General features: G+C 44.0%; 1 protein-coding gene across 3 annotated transcripts; it reads left to right on the forward strand.

Moving 5' to 3' along the window:
- The first annotated feature begins 227 nt into the window (after positions 1-227).
- On the forward strand, positions 228-19,143 carry sv2ca (synaptic vesicle glycoprotein 2Ca). 3 transcript variants are annotated; one of them, XM_029830208.1, is made up of 13 exons: positions 256-407; positions 3,916-4,702; positions 10,562-10,742; positions 11,287-11,438; positions 14,225-14,358; positions 14,674-14,763; positions 15,125-15,235; positions 15,321-15,409; positions 15,723-15,887; positions 15,992-16,125; positions 16,208-16,414; positions 16,543-16,702; positions 16,807-16,990. In XM_029830208.1, the coding sequence occupies exons 2-13, from the start codon at positions 4,105-4,107 to the stop codon at positions 16,988-16,990; spliced, it is 2,205 nt and encodes a 734-aa protein (XP_029686068.1). In that variant the 5' UTR covers positions 256-407; positions 3,916-4,104. The 3 variants fall into 3 exon arrangements, with proteins under 3 accessions (XP_029686069.1, XP_029686068.1, XP_003975088.2); XM_029830209.1 differs by lacking the exon at positions 3,916-4,702 and having other exon boundaries at positions 228-407; XM_003975039.2 differs by lacking the exon at positions 256-407 and having other exon boundaries at positions 4,105-4,702; positions 16,807-19,143.
- The last annotated feature ends 372 nt before the right edge of the window (positions 19,144-19,515 follow it).

The raw sequence follows: 19,515 nt of genomic DNA on the forward strand, positions 1-19,515 counted from the left end.
TATATGTACAATAAAGCAATTCCAGTTTTATATTTAGTGTTTAAATGCATCACGTAATAATCATTAATTCATAGCCTAAGTACACGCGCGCTATTTACATGGAAACATCCGCATCACTCAATGAAGTACAGTTATTGATCACGCCGCCTCCTCCCTCCCCCTCCATCCCTTCATCCCTCTCTTCATCCCCACCTTCCATCACCACATCATCTCTCCCTCCCTCCCCCTCTCTCTCTCTTCCTCCCTGCAGCGAGGGAAGACTGCGTTAAAACACTGTGGTGCACGATACATGTGATCCATTTCTCCCGTAAAAAAGCCCCCACAATCTTCTTTTTCCCTTAAAAGAGAGCGGGTTCGGATGAAATGGGACACCGCACTTCAGCAAGCTCTGTCCGACATAAATGACGGTGAGTATTCTTTACTTTTGCCTGATAAACGTGCTGATACGCAACCGTTGCTAGTTAGATAAAAATCAAGTAGGTTCTTTTTATTATTATTATTATTATTATTATTATTATTATTATTATTATTATTATTATTATTATTATTATTATTTATATATATATCGGTGGAGCGTTTTAAAACCACCACCTGTCTTCCTTTATGTGTCCAACTAACAGCTGCGCTGAGAGGCGCTTCATTATTTATTCATAAGTTTATTCTAACGTTTGTTAAAAGTTCCCTCCAGGCGTGTGTTGCCTTTAAACTGTTTATGTCTCCTATAATATAGTTTAAAACGAGTTTTCTGTACAAGCCAAGCTCAGAACTCTTAAAAAAATCTGCGTAATTGTAATAACCCACTTAAATTTAGATTCATTGATTTTATCAGCAATGATGACAATTGATGGTTGAATATGATGGTTACTGGAGGGTTTTTAAAATCCATCTTAGCATGTATAGACTTGTCTGCAGATTGTGCACGTTTTAGTGCCATGCAGCACCTGCCCTGGGGTAGTTAAAGCACTCTGCACAGCCGCCTAACAGAGGAGAGGATGAATGGAGCAGGCAACTGACTCATCCATGAATTGCACCTCAAGAAGCACTGAGCGATTGACGGGCGCGCAGCCACTGAACTGGAAATCTGTGACAAAGTGCTTTGTTTTCACTCTCAAGGCTGCTGTAGTCACAGTTTTGCATACCGGTCGGTGAAAAAGTCAAGGAATTATAGACTACAGAGCTGATGATTTTTAGAATGTCTTTCATTGAAATCTCTGTAGCTACAGCTGTCTTAAAGTTTAGACTGGATCCTGCGAGCACGTGCGACAGGAAGACAAGCTGAGACTTAATTAGTTCAGAACAAGAAAAAAGGCTCTGCATCGACAAAAACAGAAGTACACGCAACAATCTGTGTGATCCCCCTCAGGGTGGCGCGGGTATTTTTTATTTACCAAAGAAAATAACTTGAAATATCTTTTCTGGGACACACACACACACACACACACACACACACACACACACACACACACACACACACACTGTGCATCACTTAATTTAAGCATTAAGTTAGGACATTCAGTGAGATGGGAATTCCATTTTAGCATGTCTCAGTATTCCTTGGCTTCCATTTAGAACATAATCACATTTTCTTCTGTGCCCTCGACATCTCTCTCATCCTTTCCCTTGTCGCTCCGCTCAGTCAGTAATGGCATCGATGTCTGATGAAATCTCCTAATGAAAGATGTCCCAGGATGGCTGTACCTCTGCCTTCCAGACGAGGTTATGAGCTCACCATTTTTACAGGATTACACGTGGCTCTGCCCACTCAGAGAGCGGGCCTGCTGTTTGCAATGCTGACTGAAGAAACCCGCAGTAAAGACCCACAGTCACGACACTGTGCACGTCTTCTGTTCAGAGAGCTCCTGTTCAAAATCGTGCAAGCAAGAGTTCCAGAAAACAGCCTCTTTAAATTAACCGATATTTGACCATTTAACCATAAGGTTAACCATAAGAACTGGTTGGACTTATTGACTCCATGTTGTCATAAAAAAGACTATTGATTTTTCTTCACGTTCCATTAAATATCATATTTATCTCATCTAAGAGTTATGTGTCCTCTACAATGGCAGAGCTGCTATTACCAATGCGTTTACATTGATTTCTGTCAATTCTTTGTCATTTTTACAAGGTTAATATTTTATTTTTTCCTGTCTCGTGAGCAGTCATTAGCTGGGCTCACTAGCTTGTGTGCTGGAAATTTGAGGCCATGTTGTATTTGACTTTAGGTGTTCTTACTCTATCCACATGGTTCATAGAAGCAGAAGCTACACATTTGTTCTGATTTTACAGCTCAGTTATAGCCGACACATGGCTACCATGTTTATCAGTAGAATATTTTATTAAATTTGATGCCATGTAATTGTTGCTATATGGAAAAGTCAAAACATGCATGGGTTTGCCCCATATATTGACTGATTTCTCCCATTTCCTGAGCTCTGTGCTCTGCAGGGTCTCATCAGCAGTGCTCAGGTGAGGCGGCTCAAGTGTCCACTGAGCATCATCACCGCTGACAGAGGGCCTCATGCACTCCATTGACTCTCTGACAGGCAGGCTGGATCAGTCTGTAGTTCCTTCAGTCAGGACATGTGCACGCTCATTTTATGACGAATAAAAAATTAAATGACCTGATCCCAGAACCCAACAAAAAAAAATTGCAACGGGAACGCGGGGAAACTGGGGTCTGCTTTTTAAAAAATACCCCGAGTCACTGCATTTAAAAGGGAAACAAACAGATTTTCTGGCTGTTTATGAATCATCTCAGCCCACCACAGGAGTCGGTGCAGGTGCTAAAATGATCAGTCCCATGTAAATGGCTGCGTTCATAAGCAAAGACACCATCCAATCAGACAGAGGAGATTAGCGGAGTCACCTTGAATCAGCAGTGTCATTTTGACCAGTAAAATTGCATTATGGGAGCAGGAGCTGGCCCTGTGATTTGTGTCCTCTTGACAAGGCTTCAGTGTTCATTAGAGGCTATCGTGAGCATTTCCAAGACGCAGAGGAACCACACACGCTGGACAGTTCTGACAACACACACCAACCTTACACAGCACTAGACTAACTATCTCCAAGTATGTATCAGTAGTTGGTATGGAAAGTCCTTTTGAACCCTTTATGAATTTTCCCAACAATTTGTTGACTTCTGAAGATGGTTTGGACTCATTTAACTCACTGCTAGTCTCTGCTCTTTGTGTGTTGATTAAACAAGTCAGAGTGATCCTGTGGAGGCAGCGTGATGATGAAGTGTGCGTCACAGTTTGAGCCCTCGCTGTAAATCCTGTTGCATCACGTGCACTGTTAGGCTGGGGTCTCCCTCCCATTAGCTCTGCCAGGATGGGAACTGGCTGAAAGCACAAGTGTGAATGTGCCCGACATGTTTGGGTGTGTATGAAACAGCATAAATCAGCTCAGGACTACACTTGTCTTTCCTCCTTTTTTGCTCTGATTGTACACGAATGCACAATTCTAGTTGGATCATCACTCCCATTTTTAATAAATTGGTTACTTACTTGGGCCAAATAGAAATTTTGCTGAGCCTTGTTTTGTCAGATTCTGTCTCCGTGCTGTAGCGAGTCAGGAGATTCAGCATTCCTGCTTAAAACACAAAGTCAAACCCATCAAATCTAAAACAATATGGAAATTGAATCTTACATCTGAAGGGTGAAAGAGAGCAGTACAGCCAGACTGGTTCAACAAACCCACAATGATTAAAAAAATGTGAATAAATGAACGATTAAGTAAGTTATCTGGTATTTTTCAATCTGTTAAGCCTCAACCGTTGATTTGCATTGGCTAACAAAGATCTACCTCTCTTTTTACTCTCTTCAATTTTTGCTCTGATCTCTCCCTTCTCCTTCTTCCTCCCTGTTTTTATTTTTCTCATCTGTGTGTCTCTCACCCTTCCCCCTGCATCCTTAGCCTGGCTGATGATTGCCACGACCATTGTGGGCTCTCTCCTGTGGTGACTGCGGACTCAAGAGTTTTCTACCCTGCAGCGTCTCGAGACTCACTGCTCTCGCCATTCTTCCAGCTTCTGCTCGTCTCTCCTTTCTTTCCTTCTACTAAATATCTTCTTGACCCCTGTGAAGAATCATTGGTAGGAGCAGAATGGAGGACACTTACAATAACAGGACTTCCCTGGTCAAAGGGGCCAAGGACATGGCGAAGGAGGCCAAGCGGCACGCAAAAAAGAAAGTCGGCAAGGTGGTGGATCGCGCGTCGGATGAATACACATCCCATCGCAATTACAGCCGATTCCAGGATGAGGAGGATGAAGATGAGGATTTTTACCAGAACCCCCCGAGGCAGGACGGAGAAGCCTACCATGACAACGAGGAAGGGTCCAGCGATGCCACAGAGGGCCACGACGATGAGGACGAGATCTATGAGGGCGAGTACCAGGGCATCCCCTCGGCACAGGATAGGAGGCATAAGGAGGGGCAGGTGGCGCTGGGGCAACCCATGTCGGATGCCGTAAGGGACCGTAAGGTGCTAGAGGAAGAGAGACAGGCGGACGAGGAGGAGCTGGCCCAACAATATGAGCTCATTATGCAAGAGTGCGGCCACGGGAAGTTCCAGTGGCAGCTTTTCCTCGTGCTCGGGCTGGCACTCATGTCTGACGGGGTGGAGGTGTTTGTTGTGGGCTTCGTTCTTCCGAGTGCAGAGACAGATATGTGTGTGCCAGACTCCAGCTCAGGATGGCTAGGTAAGACACAATCTGTTAAATCTGTTGTGAGTGTTGATGAGCCCACATTCATCCGTGAACATGACATTAGGCAAATGCTTCAAAGCAGATGAAGGAACTATTCATATGCACAGAAGGGGGGGAAGCTAATTTCCCTGATGGACACCCCCTAAAGGGATCAATAAAGTACTCTTGAATCTTGAATCTTGAAAAGACACTGTACAATGTTAAATGTTCAATAAATAAACAGCAGTTAAAATCAGCAGAAAAGAAATGGAAAAAAAACTGGAAGGATAGTAAGGTTACAGTGAGTAGGCAGGTTTAAACAGATGGGCACTCATCTCTTTTTCCCCCCAGATTGAACGCATGATAAAATCATTGGAAAATTGCCCCTACTGGTGGGAGCAATCCCACATCTGACTGTAACTTCTGGTATAGACATCAGCATCTCAGAGACCCTGATAAGTGCTGGTGTAGCTCAGAAATGATTGATGCTATTGTAGAAAATCTCTGCAGCTACATGAACAGTGTCCCTAGTACAAAGAGAGAAAAAATCCCTTTGTATTTTGCCAACTAAGATTGGTTGGATTTCCACTTGAACTGTCACTTTTCATTGTGCGGTTTACACAAATGAGGTCTTGGCCCGCTGATCGGTTTGCCAGGATTTAGAGGGCAGAATTCCCTGTGTGCTCCGCGTGTTGAGCAGCAGTCCCAGCAGTCCCAGAGGCTGCAGGTGTGTAATCCATCACCGTTGTAGAGGGGGCTGACTCGGTGTGTCAGTATAAGCGGCAAAGACATCAATTCAAACAACACGCTCCAACACCTGAAGCACAACTGTCTGGGCAGGGAGGGTTTGAGAATGACACTGCAATAAATGTGTTTCACTCACGCCTTTTACTTAATCTAATCATGTTGAACACACTTCCTCACCTCTACAGATATCGGAGCCTTTACGCACCATCTGTAACTTTCAGACCGGATAAAACAGTATGTTATGATGTCTGGATGGGGCCATAACTAAATACTCACATTATGTCCTGTTCTGTGAACCTTCACTTTTCTGTCTCTTTTGAAATATCCTTGTAAACTCTTTTTGGCCTCGACATCCAAGGAAAGTCCCGCAGGCGTTCATGCTCTACGCTCTGCTTCTTCTTGTTCGTGACTCCATCCCTCACCTCTTGCACCCACCCCCATTCTCTGTGGGCCTCTCATTTCTTCTGACATCCTCCCCCATTCTCTTACACTGATTGCCCAGAGGCTCCTCCCTATTGAGGTGCACTTGACTGGTGCGTGTGTTTGTGTGTATGTATGTATGGGAGTGTGTGTTCATTTCCGAGCACAGTCTATATGATTACTGTGACCTTGTTGGTGCCCATTCGGAGTTTTCAGTAGTAATTGTGCTTAACGTCAGCAGTCAAATTTAAAGATACTGTACTTAGTCTTAGTGGAAATCATTCCAATAACTTAACAACAACAAATAACAACAACCCACCATGCTGAGGGTCGTTATGGTTCTGAGATTGCATTTAATGTATTTGCAGTTTGGACTGTGAGAACCAATTTGTTTTTAAATGTCCATTTGTAGCCATTTTTTTAGGTGTTTCATTTACATAACAGTATATGGGTTTCAGAATAATCATCTGCTTAAACCATACAGGGTTTACCTTCACAGTTTCATTATACAGCTCAGGCACAGATAGAAGCATGTGTCTCACAGGGAGCTAAACCTAATGGAATAACATGTCGAAAGGTGCGAAAGTCTGTAGAGGATAGATGACTAAAACGCTGATTGGATTCCAGTATTCACTTTGGTCCTGCCGGACTTGAGTCATTACTGTACATGAAGTAGGGCAGGCGGAGATTCCGGGTAGTGAAGCCCATCAAAACTTAAAAAATAAAGGTGGCAAATGAAACCCAGAGTGACTGCCACATTAGAGGGAAGTCATGGAAGAGAGGTGTGGGTGGAGGTGACACATCTGTGGTTCACACCCACAACATGGGTGTGATGCTCAGACACAGCAAACAATGAGACCACAGTACATTTGTCACTATCTATTTGCTCTAAAAGCACATGTTCCCATGATAATAATCTCTTTTCAACTGATATTGAGTTTCCCTCTTTAATAGTTCCTTCCTGTTGCTTTTACTGAGTTTTATAACAGTGAAATGGGTTAAAAAATACTAATACAAAGGTAATAATGATGGAGATACCTGTGGTCTTAATTGTTCTTGACCATTTTCTCTCTGAGACTGAGAAAAAACACACACAAAATGATTCTGGTGCGAGACCTTTAAAAGTAAGCTAATCATTGTAGATGCAGCTTTGCCTCATGCGATAATGGTTCGTTTCAGACTTCCCTGCTTCCCAGCTTCACTCCCTGTCTCCTCTCAGGCTCCATCCCCACGCTGGCCTGATTCTCCCACTTTGTCTCTTCTTTTTTTTCTGCCCTCGCCCCTCGCTGTCTGAATGAGCCAGCTGGAAGGCTGCGTGAGGTTGTGCCATCCAGGGGCAGTTGAGCATGGCTAAACTGCAGTGGGAACGCGGCTTCGCTGCAGAGATTACGCTACTTAATAGTGCGGCTGCACGTTGGGCATGTGAAATCACAAGCACACTCTCCATTTGTGTGTGAGCGGAAAGGTGGGAGTGTTATAGAGTAAAGAACCTGCTGCCACCAGTAACATCAGTCTGCTTGCTCTTATCCGCAGTCCAAGCTACGCTGTTTTTCATGTGAGGTGTCCACAGCATTGAACATAAAGAGAGGATGTATCGCCGCAGATGCTGAGTGAGTCAGTTTAAATCCTTCACTCCAGAAGCCTGACACTAACTTACTCCTTTGTAGATCGAAATCCTGCCCCCACTTATATGACTTAAGTCTGACAAAAGGCTTCGATCCCTTTTGGTGCGGAGGTGGCAGGAAATGGCGGCATGGATTTGATCAAACTGACACGCTGTAGTACAAACGGGATTACGCGCTCTTCAGCATGCAGGAGAGTGACAGTGGAGCAGAGGAGCAGAGGAATGAGCGCCCAGCGCAGGCTAGGCAGGAAAAGGAAATGAAACCCGAAGAAATCGGTCAAGAAATGTAAAATCAATAGCAGATGACACTAGCCGAGGTAATGGAAACCACAAAACTGAATATAAAACCAGGTCCGTGAACAAAAGGGACTGTAGCAATATCAGTCGAGCCAGCGCACCTCGCTGCTGTGTGATAAGCACCGCTGTTATGAATGAAATGGGACAGGTGTTGTCCTGCAATGTGAGAAAAACACACCCGGGGGGGGGGGGACGCCAAAGGCTGAAATCATAGAAGAGGTCGTGAGGCAGCTTAGCGCTCCCACGACTCTCTGGGGGCTCATCAGAATGTGACAAGACAGAAAATGGTGCACCGGGTTCCTCCCCTTCCTCCCCATTTTCCCTCACATTACTTCACTCCTATCTTGCAATTACTCCGCTCCTTCATTACTATGTCACCCTGCCTCCACTCCTTTTTGCTCTTTCGTTTGGTTGCATCACTGCTTGTTGCGGTCTAACTTTAAACAGTTTTTACCTTAAATTAGCGATTTGTCCATTAATTATAAGGTCATGAGCATACTTGTGATTTTGCCTTGTCATCTTACGATGGTTCTCAGATTCCAAACGCATCCCTCCGATCTGTTATTTTAAAATAAAGGTGAGCCCCAGGGGCTGTTGTCCTCCTCAGAACAGACAAAGGACCTCTAGTTTATTGCCCTACTTAATCACTGACAGGCTGCGCTGGTTCTTCACTCAAGGTTTCACCGTTAATCAGAATCATGACAGGAAAACACGCATTGAACATCTGCAGCATGAGCATGAAACGCGAAGATTTCCTGGTTGCTGTTACTGAAACAGGATGGACGACGACTGTGAGCTCAATCAATAATAACACTCAATGTTTTCTCTTTCCAAAAAGAAATAGAGCATATTAATCCTAATGACAATTCAATAAATAAGTGTAACTGTATTAACAGCTTAGGTTCGTTCAGAAAGCTACAAAAAACATCCATCCTAAAAAGTTTTAGAGGGGAAAGACAATATTGAAATGTAATTTGTGAGGTGACAGTATCAGGCCAGTATGTGCCGGCCCTCACTTCGTAATAGTAATGTGTGTAACAAATGTAATGCCTGTGCTATTTTTAAATTTTATTACACTGCAGCACACCGCTGCTCTCTCTGGCCGTACGAGCGCTGCTGACATCACGCTCAGTGACGCAACGAGTCAGACAGAACATCAATAAATTCATTACATCACCGACTGCTCAGTGGGACGTACTGAACATGCAACAGTCCTTTTTTTCCCCGCTCAAGGACACTAAATTTGCTAGTATCTTAGGTCCCCCCACTTATATCAGCGTCTCTAAAACACTGCAGCAGAAACAAATCTGCTGTTTGAGTTGAAAGTTGGGAGCCGCTGGGTGTTTTGCAGCACAGATGACAACTAAATGGGGGCCGGTGGGGGTCTCGACTGAGCCTCGTCTATCTAGCCTCTCTTTAATGAGGCAAAAATGAACAGTGCATATGTTAACACCGCTAAATTTAAAACTGAGTCCACAGCCCCTTCAGGCAGGAAGCAAGATGGCTGCCACATGTGACAGATAGATAGGTTATAACCCCTAAAGGGACAGAAAGAGAAGGAAAAAAGAGACTACAGATATTACGATATTAAGTGCTATTTTGTATCATTGCAATAGGATGAACACAGTCCTTAAGCCAATTGATGGTAGCTTGTTTTCTGGTAATGTTTAATAAATGTATACATCTGGTTTAATGAAAAATGATGCAACTCCGACAGAGCTAAAGTGAGGTAAACCATTCAGAGATCCAGCTGAAGTCGCTCCCAGCAGCAGAAAGAGTATCTCGATGCTTTTTACCACACAATGCCACCAACAATAAGCAGTAATAGCAGGCTGCTCTCTCCAGAACAGAATCCTGATGATCAGAGGCAGAAATCAATGCTGTTTTGTTGGAACATTGATCCCATTTCTGATGGGAGGCCTTAAAAGGGAACAGAGGGCTGTTTTGTAAAGTCACGCAGCACTACTGTTCACATTTATTCTGATATCGATCTGAGCGTGTTTTCAGTCTTTTACTCACTATACGCACCTGTCAGAGTTAATAAATCAGGCTCTGCTATTTTTCCAACAAGTGTCAAGCTCGCTGGCATCACTCACAGCCCCACTTGTGTCACAATAGAAGATATTTATGCAGTACGTTTTATCAGAAAGTAATATATCATTTATTATATTCAATCATTCCACAACTATTTTCTCAGAAGCTCTTTATCTCTTCAGCTTTCTTATAAGTCCATTGAATGAGTTATAACTGGGACCTGACTGCAAATTTTACAGAATCTCAAGTATAAATGTGCGTTGGCATGACAGTAAAGTTCCTTGAATCCCTTGAAAATAGTGTTGCCATTTTAAAACAGGCAGGTTTATTCACAATGATAAAAAAAAAACGTTTTTATGTGTCCAAATGTATCTTTATCAACCTTCCAAGAAAAGTAGTTAGTCTCAAGGATTTTCCCCTTGATTTTGAATGTTTATGCCAAATAAAAAAGAAATCAATGTTTAGATCTATACTAATGAAAAATACTCATTAAATACTAAGTAACAATCGACCGCTCCATTGCAACAGAGTACAACAATACTGCCACTTCCAATGCTGCCACTATGATCAAACAGTATTAAACCCCCTGGTGCGTCTTCAATATTTGCTAAAAAGCTGACAGAGACACAAAAGAAGGAGAAATTAGATGGCCTTCTAAAAAGAATGCTAACTTTCATCTCCAGAAGCAGAAATGTGAAGTAATGTGTTTATATTGGGGCTGAAGCCTGAAGGTCCCCTCCTTGTTTTTCCAGGCAGTATTGTTTACTTGGGGATGATGGTTGGAGCGTTCTTCTGGGGAGGGATGTCTGACAAAGTGGGTCGCAGGCAGTGCCTCCTCATTTGCATGTCCACAAATGGATTCTTTGCCTTCCTGTCATCGTTCGTCCAGGGATATGGCGTCTTCCTCCTTTGCCGTATCGTTGCAGGCTTTGGGTAAGTCTAGTGTGCAGGTCACACTAACACGACCTTCACACATCCACGCACATGTTCAAGATACAACTGTGCCACATATAAGCTAAGAACAACCCTCGGCGGGCCCCTGTTCGTCGTAGAGCTAACTGTGAAAATGGTAATAGGAACTGATTTCCATAGAGTCCAAATATATTGGTGCTAATCTATCATGTCCTTTTCTGTGTCCCATGTGTAGTAGATCTTTTAAGGGCTAATTTAGTAATTGCACCTTCTCCCCAGAGATCTGTAAAGTAATTGAAAAACCAATCGAGCCTGTCAATAAAACCTGTACTGCTGAATCATGGGCACAGAGGACACAGACACAGTTTACCTCACCGTGCATGGTCTCTTTAAGGATTCAACAATGCTCTTTGTATTTAAGCCAATCAGAATTATTCTTTGAATCTTTTGATTGCAAAATTAATCCAATTTGCTGGGTCAACAGCTCAAATTCACTGGGTAATAAAAGCAAAGCATAAAAGTACTTGACTCGTGTTTAACCTTTGACCTTTTTTGTCTTCTGTAGGATAGGAGGTGCTGTGCCCATCGTTTTCTCCTTCTTTGCAGAGGTGTTGTCCAGGGAGAAAAGGGGAGAGCACCTCAGCTGGTTGTGTATGTTCTGGATGGTTGGTGAGATCTACGCTTCAGCCATGGCCTGGGCCATCATCCCACACTACGGTCAGTTCTAATATAGAAAAAACGTGCAGCGAAAGCCTTGGCAACACTCGATTAAGGGATGATTCAGAAACTTGGCAGAGCTCGTGTCTGCAGGCTCCAAAACTGCATGACTTTGTGAATCCACGGGCGGCGTCGCTCTCCCTGCCATGAGAATCAATCAGCTAATAGGACTGAGTGGCTGAAGGCTGTGAAAGACAGAGGTTAAGAGATTAACGTACACATAGATTCTCCCTGCATGCTAAGAGGGTGGGTGGACTGGGCCTCTGGATTTATCGCTCTTATATCCTTTAACTGGAATGATTCTTTTTTAAATTTATTCTTTGATTTGGCTGTTTCTTCTTTGTAGCGGCTTCCACCGCTTCCAGCTTTCCACTTCTCCCATTTTGCTCTCTGGCGGCGTCCTTCCCTTTTGCTACCCGCCTTCTCTGTCTTGTCTCTGCAGAATGTTCTTCTTGATCAAGCATAATTAGGTTTTTCTCCTTGCTCTCACAGGACAATGCTACAGCGAGAGGTGATTTATGGCCAGACTGTACTTTAGCCAGTGACATCAGTGAGGCAAAAGTGTGCGTGTGCGTGTGTGTGCGTGCGTGTGTGTGCATGTGTGTGCGTGCGAGCACCATATAACATGGCCTTTTTCTCCGCAGTTTGAAGGTAATAACAGCTGACATTGTAGGAGGTCATCCGGGTTAAACCGCACATTTTGAAGCATTGATAACAACAGAGCTTCGCCATTTTTAACTTACCAGACAATCCACGTCGCTGCGCTCACTTCCAGGATATGAAACATCTATCTGTCTATCTATCTATCTATCTATCTATCTATCTATCTATCTATCTATCTATCTATCTATCTATCTATCTATCTATCTATCTATCTATCTATCTATCTATCTATCTATCTATCTATCTATCTATCTATCTATCTATCTATCTATCTGCTGTAACACTGCTGACTCAGCGATCCATCGACTAAGTCAATTATGTACATAATCCACAACATAATGAGATTCCCAGTGACATGGGTGAAACAGTAACCCGGAGGGGCAGAAAGAAACTCTACATTTTTGTAGAAGAGGCAATCAGCGCTGAACAGCTTCTCCTCCTTTTTTTGGGGGGGGGGGTGTCTCGGACTCACTCACACACACCCGAGTGCACACATACACACAATGTTGTCACACAGTACACACCACTACTTTTACAGTCCAAGGAAAAGACTCCGGAAAACCGAATGCTCAATTTATACTTGTTGTGTACAACACTGACAACATTAGAGGGGAAAAAAGAGTCTAGCAGTTGTCACGCTTTGCTTTAATAGCTGGATTTTAATATGCTGTGAGATTAGTACTAAGCAGCTGCTTTCTGGCACAACCATTAGCATTAACCCCCCCCCTTCGCAACCCCACCTCCCCGGTTCCCCTCCCACGCCTGTTGATGGATAATGGTGCTATACCCTTTGGAGCAGCATCTCCATGAGGCACGATCCGTGGAGAACCGTGGGAGGGTCACGACTGACACGTCAGCCACTTCTGTGCTTTCTCCCAAACCAAACATCCGAAAAAAGTGGAATCCATGCCAGCGTAAGGCAGAGGCCGATGGTGGTGACACATTTTACATGATAGGAGAATGTGTGATGCAAAAACACAAACATGTGTATTTTTGCACCGTGGGTGTGGGTGGGAATATGGTTTAATGGCTTTATGTCATTTGTGTCAATGTCATCTGCATATGGTAATTTGCTATTAATGTGTAAGTGTGTGTGCGCATGTTTACAAGTCCTGGTTTTGAAAGCGTCGGTCTGTATTCGGTGATTAATGGCACCAGGAATATGCCTGTGGGCTGAGATCAGGCACGACAGGATTTAACAGAAAACACTCAATTCCATTCCTACACATTCAATTAACCGATCCCGGTGCCTCCGCGGGGCCGCTCATCTCTTACAACGGTCTGTTCTGGCTGCACAGCCATCTCAGATAAATCACCTCCGTTACTTTGCAGTTTTATGTAAGATCTGCCATCAGAATCCACACAGGTCCTTCCTCTGATATGGACGCACATAAGGAGCCATTCTGCACTGCATCTTTAATTAGATGTTTATTACTTCTTCAAAGCATTGCTGTTAAAAATGATGCAGCGAGCTCGTTTACCTTTATTACACCTCTGTGAACTGGCTAAATATCCACCGGCTGCTTTGAGTGGTTTCCTCAGCATTCATCGATTAGACACCGTGTGGTTGTTGTCTGCTTTGACTGGAAATTATGGCAGAAAGGTTAAATAGATTTCCTTTTTTCCACAATTAGCAATTTCGTGGATTTAGGACCGTTTAGATAAGGACACATACAGCTCCAACAAGGTAAAATGAGTTCCCACAATTGTTCAGAGAAGTGCTTGTTAGAATAAATGTGAGCCTCAAATTAGTCAAGTATCTAAATTCCTGCATGTTCAGCATCTGCTGAGGGTGTAATAAAGAGAGTAATAAATACAAACCCAATTTAGGCCTTAATATCCTGTTAAGTCCAGTTACACCTTGTTTTACTGCCCCCTTGTGGTGGAAAAACACTACACTAATTCGTGCGTATTGTAGCTTGAGTCGATGGTAACTGGACCTCTTCCAGGTTCTTGAGGATCTTTACCTCTGATCTGAAGGGCTCAAAGTTCAGCTGTTTCTAAATAAGTCCAGCTGCCTCCAGCACGGAGAAATCTGTCATCTATCAACGCTTCCTCGGCTTCTGTGTCACTCTTCTCTATCTGACCTGATTGTGGCCGGCTGTGTGCTGCTGTTTTTACAGGCTGGAGTTTCAGCATGGGTTCAGCGTACCAGTTTCACAGCTGGCGGGTGTTTGTAGTCGTCTGTGCTCTGCCCTGCGTTTGTGCCGTGGTGGCGCTCACCTTCATGCCTGAAAGTCCCAGATTCTATCTTGAGGTAAGGGTGTGTAATGGGTGAAATATGGACAGATTCTGCACGTTAATCTCTTGTATTATGCAAGCTGCTGGTTGATACAACAGCTGCTCACTCAGAGGTTATTCTGTGAGCCATTCAGGCCTGGATGTCTGTAATTTCAGACTTAATGGTGTAAAAACAAAAACAAAAAGTCACTGTTGTCGTGACACTCAACAGAAGAGAAAGAAATCAAAGGGATGTATCGTAAAAATGAGTTTGTGTGGCTGTTGGCGTTACTGAGCAAGCGAGATGTTTTAAATGTAGCTATTTGCAGTCACTCATTCTGCCTCCTGTCAGGTGGGGAAGCACGACGAAGCCTGGATGATCCTCAAGCAAATCCATGACACTAACATGAGAGCGCGCGGGCAGCCGGAGAAAGTCTTCACTGTGAGTGCGCCTTTCTCTCCAGCATCTCTGGGTGCTTAAGATGGCAAAGAGGTTTATATTTTGTCACTGCTGGGATCAGTTTGAACACTTTAACCGTGCACGATCGCGCAGGAGTCCTGAAACTCCTGACAGCTTTTTGTGTCATTTAGGCTTATTTGCTACGTGAGCTGGAAGCCTCTTACTGATCCCTCTTCCTGCTTCCTGATTCAGAAATATATATATTTTTTTATTAAAGACATTTTATGTAGGATTTTAATATTGTTTGCAGCAGTTTCCAGAAATATCTCTATAACACAGTGTTAATTTAGAGCGGGTTATTTAGGTAAGTGGATCTCCTGATCACCTTCTTTCTCTCTCCCAGGTCAACAGGATCAAAATTCCAAAACAACTGGACGAATTTGTAGAAATTGAATCAGAATCTGGAAACCCAGTGGCAAAGTTTTTCTTTAGGATGAAGGCGGAGATTCGTGGGGTAAATAGTTCTATTTAAAAGCCTCTTTTTTGTCTTTTGATTTCGTCCTCATTTCCTTCCCTTAACATCTCTGCTCCCTCCGTAGATCTACCTGAATTTGATGAAGTGCTTCAACTACCCCATGAGGGAGAACATGACGCGGTTGGCCATCGTCTGGTTCACGCTCTCCTTCGGGTGAGCTTCTTCTCTCCTTTGGTTTATGTCGAGATGGAGAGCTTTGATTTCCTCGGCGTTGAGTTTTTCCTCCTCCCCAAGCGTCCACGCGCAGATGTTGGGGCGCTCTCTAAATCAATCACCCCCTGCAGATCGATTCTGCTCCATCAGTTTCTCGGTAGGAGAAGAAATAAGAGCGAGAGAGAGACACGTGAAGATTGTCTTTTACCATCCATCTCTGCCGCTCTTTGACTTCCCAGTTTCAGAATGTGTGAGCGTATCAGATCTCAGGCGCCCGATAGCTTCCTCATCTCCTGATATCACTGTGCTCCAGGTATTACGGCCTGTCGGTCTGGTTCCCTGATGTCATCAAGCACCTCCAGGCCGACGAGTACGCCTCGAAGGTGAAGGTCCACAACAACGAACGGATCGAAGATTTCACCTTCAACTTCACCCTGGAGAACCAGATCCACAAAAACGGCCTTTTCATCAACGATCGGTAGGAGAGGTCCACCTGCTGTCGCAACAGAAAAAACCAGGAGCTGTTTGTCCAGCGGGGAGTTCCTGCGTCACCCGTGATTTTAAGCTCGTCTCCGTTTCCAGGTTCATCAACATGAAGCTGAGGTCTGTGACCTTCATAGATTCGACCTTTCGGAACTGCATCTTCGATGACGTGACATCGGTGGGCTCCTTCTTCCGAAACTGTACGTTCATTGATGCTTTCTTCTATAACACGGGTGAGTTGAGAGATGCAGCGTTTACTGTGACGCGAGCACTGACGTTGCTGCTGGACTTGACCTTTTCTTGTTCTTCGACCAGACATCGACGACTCCAAGCTAATAGACGGCACCGAGGTGGTCAACAGCACGTTCACCCACAACAAGACGGGTTGCCAGATGACGTTTGACGATGACTACAGTGCCTACTGGGTTTACTTCATCAACTTCTTGGGGACCCTTGCTGTGCTGCCGGGGAACATTGTGTCTGCGCTTCTCATGGACAAAATCGGACGCCTGTCCATGCTGGGTAAGAACCTAAAAGCAGGGGCAGCTCCGCCTGCTTCACCCACTCACGTGTGTTTGGCATCAAACCGGAACTTTTCATAATGTCTTAGAACCCAGACGGACTGGTTAACCGCTCTGTACGCCCATCAGGTGGCTCCATGATCCTTTCAGGCATCAGTTGCTTCTTCTTGTGGTTCGGCACCAGCGAGTCCATGATGATCTTCATGTTGTGCCTTTACAACGGCCTGAGCATCTCAGCCTGGAACTCTCTGGATGTGGTCACGACCGAGTCGTTCCCCACCGTCAGGAGGTGAGGAGCCACAACGAGCGCTTCCTTCTGCATTTCATGGGGATAAGAGTTGACCCCGAGACTTGACCCTGACCCTGACCTTGACCTTTGTCTTTATCCCGCAGAGGAACGGGCTTTGGGTTCTGCAACGCTCTGTGTAAGCTGTCCGCAGTGCTGGGAAACATGATCTTTGGGTCTCTTGTCGGCATTACGAAAGCCATCCCCATCCTCATGGCCTCGTCGGTGCTCGTCGGTGGAGGCCTGGTCAGCCTGCGGTTGCCCGACACCATGGCGAATGTACTTATGTAAACCTACCTTGTCATACATGAGATGGGCCAAAAACATCTGGGTGGGTCCTGAAGGAGCAAAGATGTGCCAGAGGTTAGGATCTTATCAGTATTATTCACACTTTACTAATGTACCATGAGCTCACGAGCAACTTATCCTCTTCTTGCTTTTCATTTATGATACACTTAAATTTGCGAGCTTCTTCCTCAGAAACCCCTATCGCAGCCATTTTTGAATGTATGTCAGGAGATTTGACAGGATTTGCTGAGTACTGAGACCTTGGGGGCGTCTGATCGGCCCTTCCAGCTGCAGCCGTGCACAAATTTGCGCGGGAATCCTCAGCGCGGTTGCAGCTCAAAGCTTCTTACATTGAGATATCAGTCCTATTAAGGTGAGACAGATGGGACGAGGAGCGGAAAAACAAGCAGTAATGAGCACAACCGGCCTGCTGCGCGTCAACGCGGGGCGTAGATGATCAGACGGAGAGGTCACATGACGCAGCTGCGCGACAGCTGTCTCGCCCACAGTGGCCCGAAACACGGGACACCTGGTAGACGGTGGGCAGGAAGCCAGCATCAACAAACACACAGAAAAAAATACTCCCTAATTTAGAGGAGGTGGAAATATGTCCAGAATATGTTGAACAGCATTCACACGGAGCTGCGCTGCTGCTGTGTAGTTGTGCTTCACCTGACATTTGCTAAGACCTCTTCAACCTTTTCAGAGTAGATCACTCCTCAGAGGACACCACCACCTTCGCCCTGCAGACCCCACACAGAATATAAAGGCCGCCTGTCCTCGTGCTGACCACGGGATGGTTTGACGAGGTTGCCAACGCTGTTTTCCCGTTGTTGTGTAATTGTAGACGTTAGAGGGATGGATTAGGGTTGTTTTATCAGGCGTCGCAGCTTTGCGTTGGATCTTCCTTCGAGCGATGACATGTCAGATGCTTCCTTCTCCAACTACTAAATTGCCTTTTTAGGAGAAAACAAAATAAAAACAAAAAATGTGCCTCTCCTTAACAGAGCAGTTTGCCAACACTCCCTTAAAGAATGATAATAAAAGAACAGCAAATCATTAGAGAGTTCAACCCTTCCTGCCCAGAGTAATATGATACAGTAAGAAGAAATAAAGAAATGAAGCTTACATTATCCAGAGCAAAATTGTCATATCATCTGTAACTCAATTAGTGATATGAGACAAAATTGAACATGAATAATTATTGCGACATACTGTGACCAGCAAACTGTAATTTTAATAGAGCTAGATCCCCCCCCCCCTCCCTTCCCTGAGACATGTAGCTATAAATACAGTAATAATGACGTGTGCTTCCATTGTGCAACACACATTTTTGAGCAAATGGTTCCATCTTCTGGGAGTGACATATGGCATACAGACTCTAAATAAATGCACTAGATCAGATATTTAAGTGATACTTTCCCACAGTTCATTCAATCAAACAGAAGCATTAATGGTTCTGGTTGTGTTCAATATTACTTCTTGGTTATTTTGGGGATAAACTATATTACCAATTAATGTGTGTGTGTCTCTGTGAGTGTGCATGCGTGTGTGTTTGTGCACGTAGACTGTGTGCAAGAGTGTATACGTGTAAATTATGTACATAACAAAGCAGATATCGGTGGACTTCAGGGTTCGGTGTGTATTCATTGACTGATGTTTCTCCTGCTTCGTTCATGTGATAAATTCATCTACTGTAACACTGTTGTATGTCTCTGTGTGTCCATGGCTTAAAGTCCTTATTCACTGAAGGGTTGCGTGCGTGCGTGCGTGTGTGTGTGTGTGTGTGTACTTGCATGTACTGTATGTAAGAATGTTTTTTTGTGCTCCTCACTGTGTTCTAATTGTATATTTCAGGAACAAAGTAGTTGCAATATTTGTTTTTTTTGTTGAGGAAAACTGTGAATGTATTACTCACATATGTTCTGTCCATCGTTTTTGAGAAGGCAATCAAATGTTGAAAAGTTGTGTAAATTGCCCCAAAAGGCCTGTAAGACATACGGTGGCCGGGCTATATGTTCAGAGGTCCAGAAAATGTGAAAATGTGAAGTGTTTGCCAAATAATGCTCTGTAGATAACGTGAGAAGCTGGAAGAGCACGGATGCTGAGTGTGCAGCCTTCAACATATATACAATAAAAGTTATGTTCTCTAGCAAGTCGCATTTTAGAATCCTTTATTTAAAATCGTTTTTTCCCAGAACAGAGCTGAATGCATTTTTCCTATATGTAGGAAATAATAATAATCAACAGAAAATAAGCTTTTGTTCTGTTTCAAGTAGCTCATTTAACATTATTTTAAGATTTGTTGGATGTAAATGGAATATTTCTGCCATCTAGTGGACAAAGCTGGGTAACGACCTCTACTGTAGATGGAATGAATTTTATTTCTTGCTTTCTTTCAGTCAAATGACTTTAGAACCCTTTTTTTTGTTGCTTATACAACTCAAACTGAAAAACTCTACTCTTTATTTTCTTCATCATGTTTTCGATCAATATAATCAGTCAGTACTAGATTATTTTATATATAA

The sequence above is a fragment of the Takifugu rubripes genome, chromosome 21, assembly GCF_901000725.2.
Source record: "Takifugu rubripes chromosome 21, fTakRub1.2, whole genome shotgun sequence".
Lineage (NCBI taxonomy): Eukaryota > Metazoa > Chordata > Actinopteri > Tetraodontiformes > Tetraodontidae > Takifugu > Takifugu rubripes.

Coding starts and splice junctions, on each gene's coding strand:
- sv2ca (XM_029830208.1), top strand. CDS start 4,105: ATGGAGGACACTTACAATAACAGGACTTCCCTGGTCAAAGGGGCCAAG. Junction 15,410..15,722: donor TGGTTCACGCTCTCCTTCGG/GTGAGCTTCTTC, acceptor ACTGTGCTCCAG/GTATTACGGCCTGTCGGTCT. Junction 16,703..16,806: donor TCGTTCCCCACCGTCAGGAG/GTGAGGAGCCAC, acceptor TTTATCCCGCAG/AGGAACGGGCTTTGGGTTCT.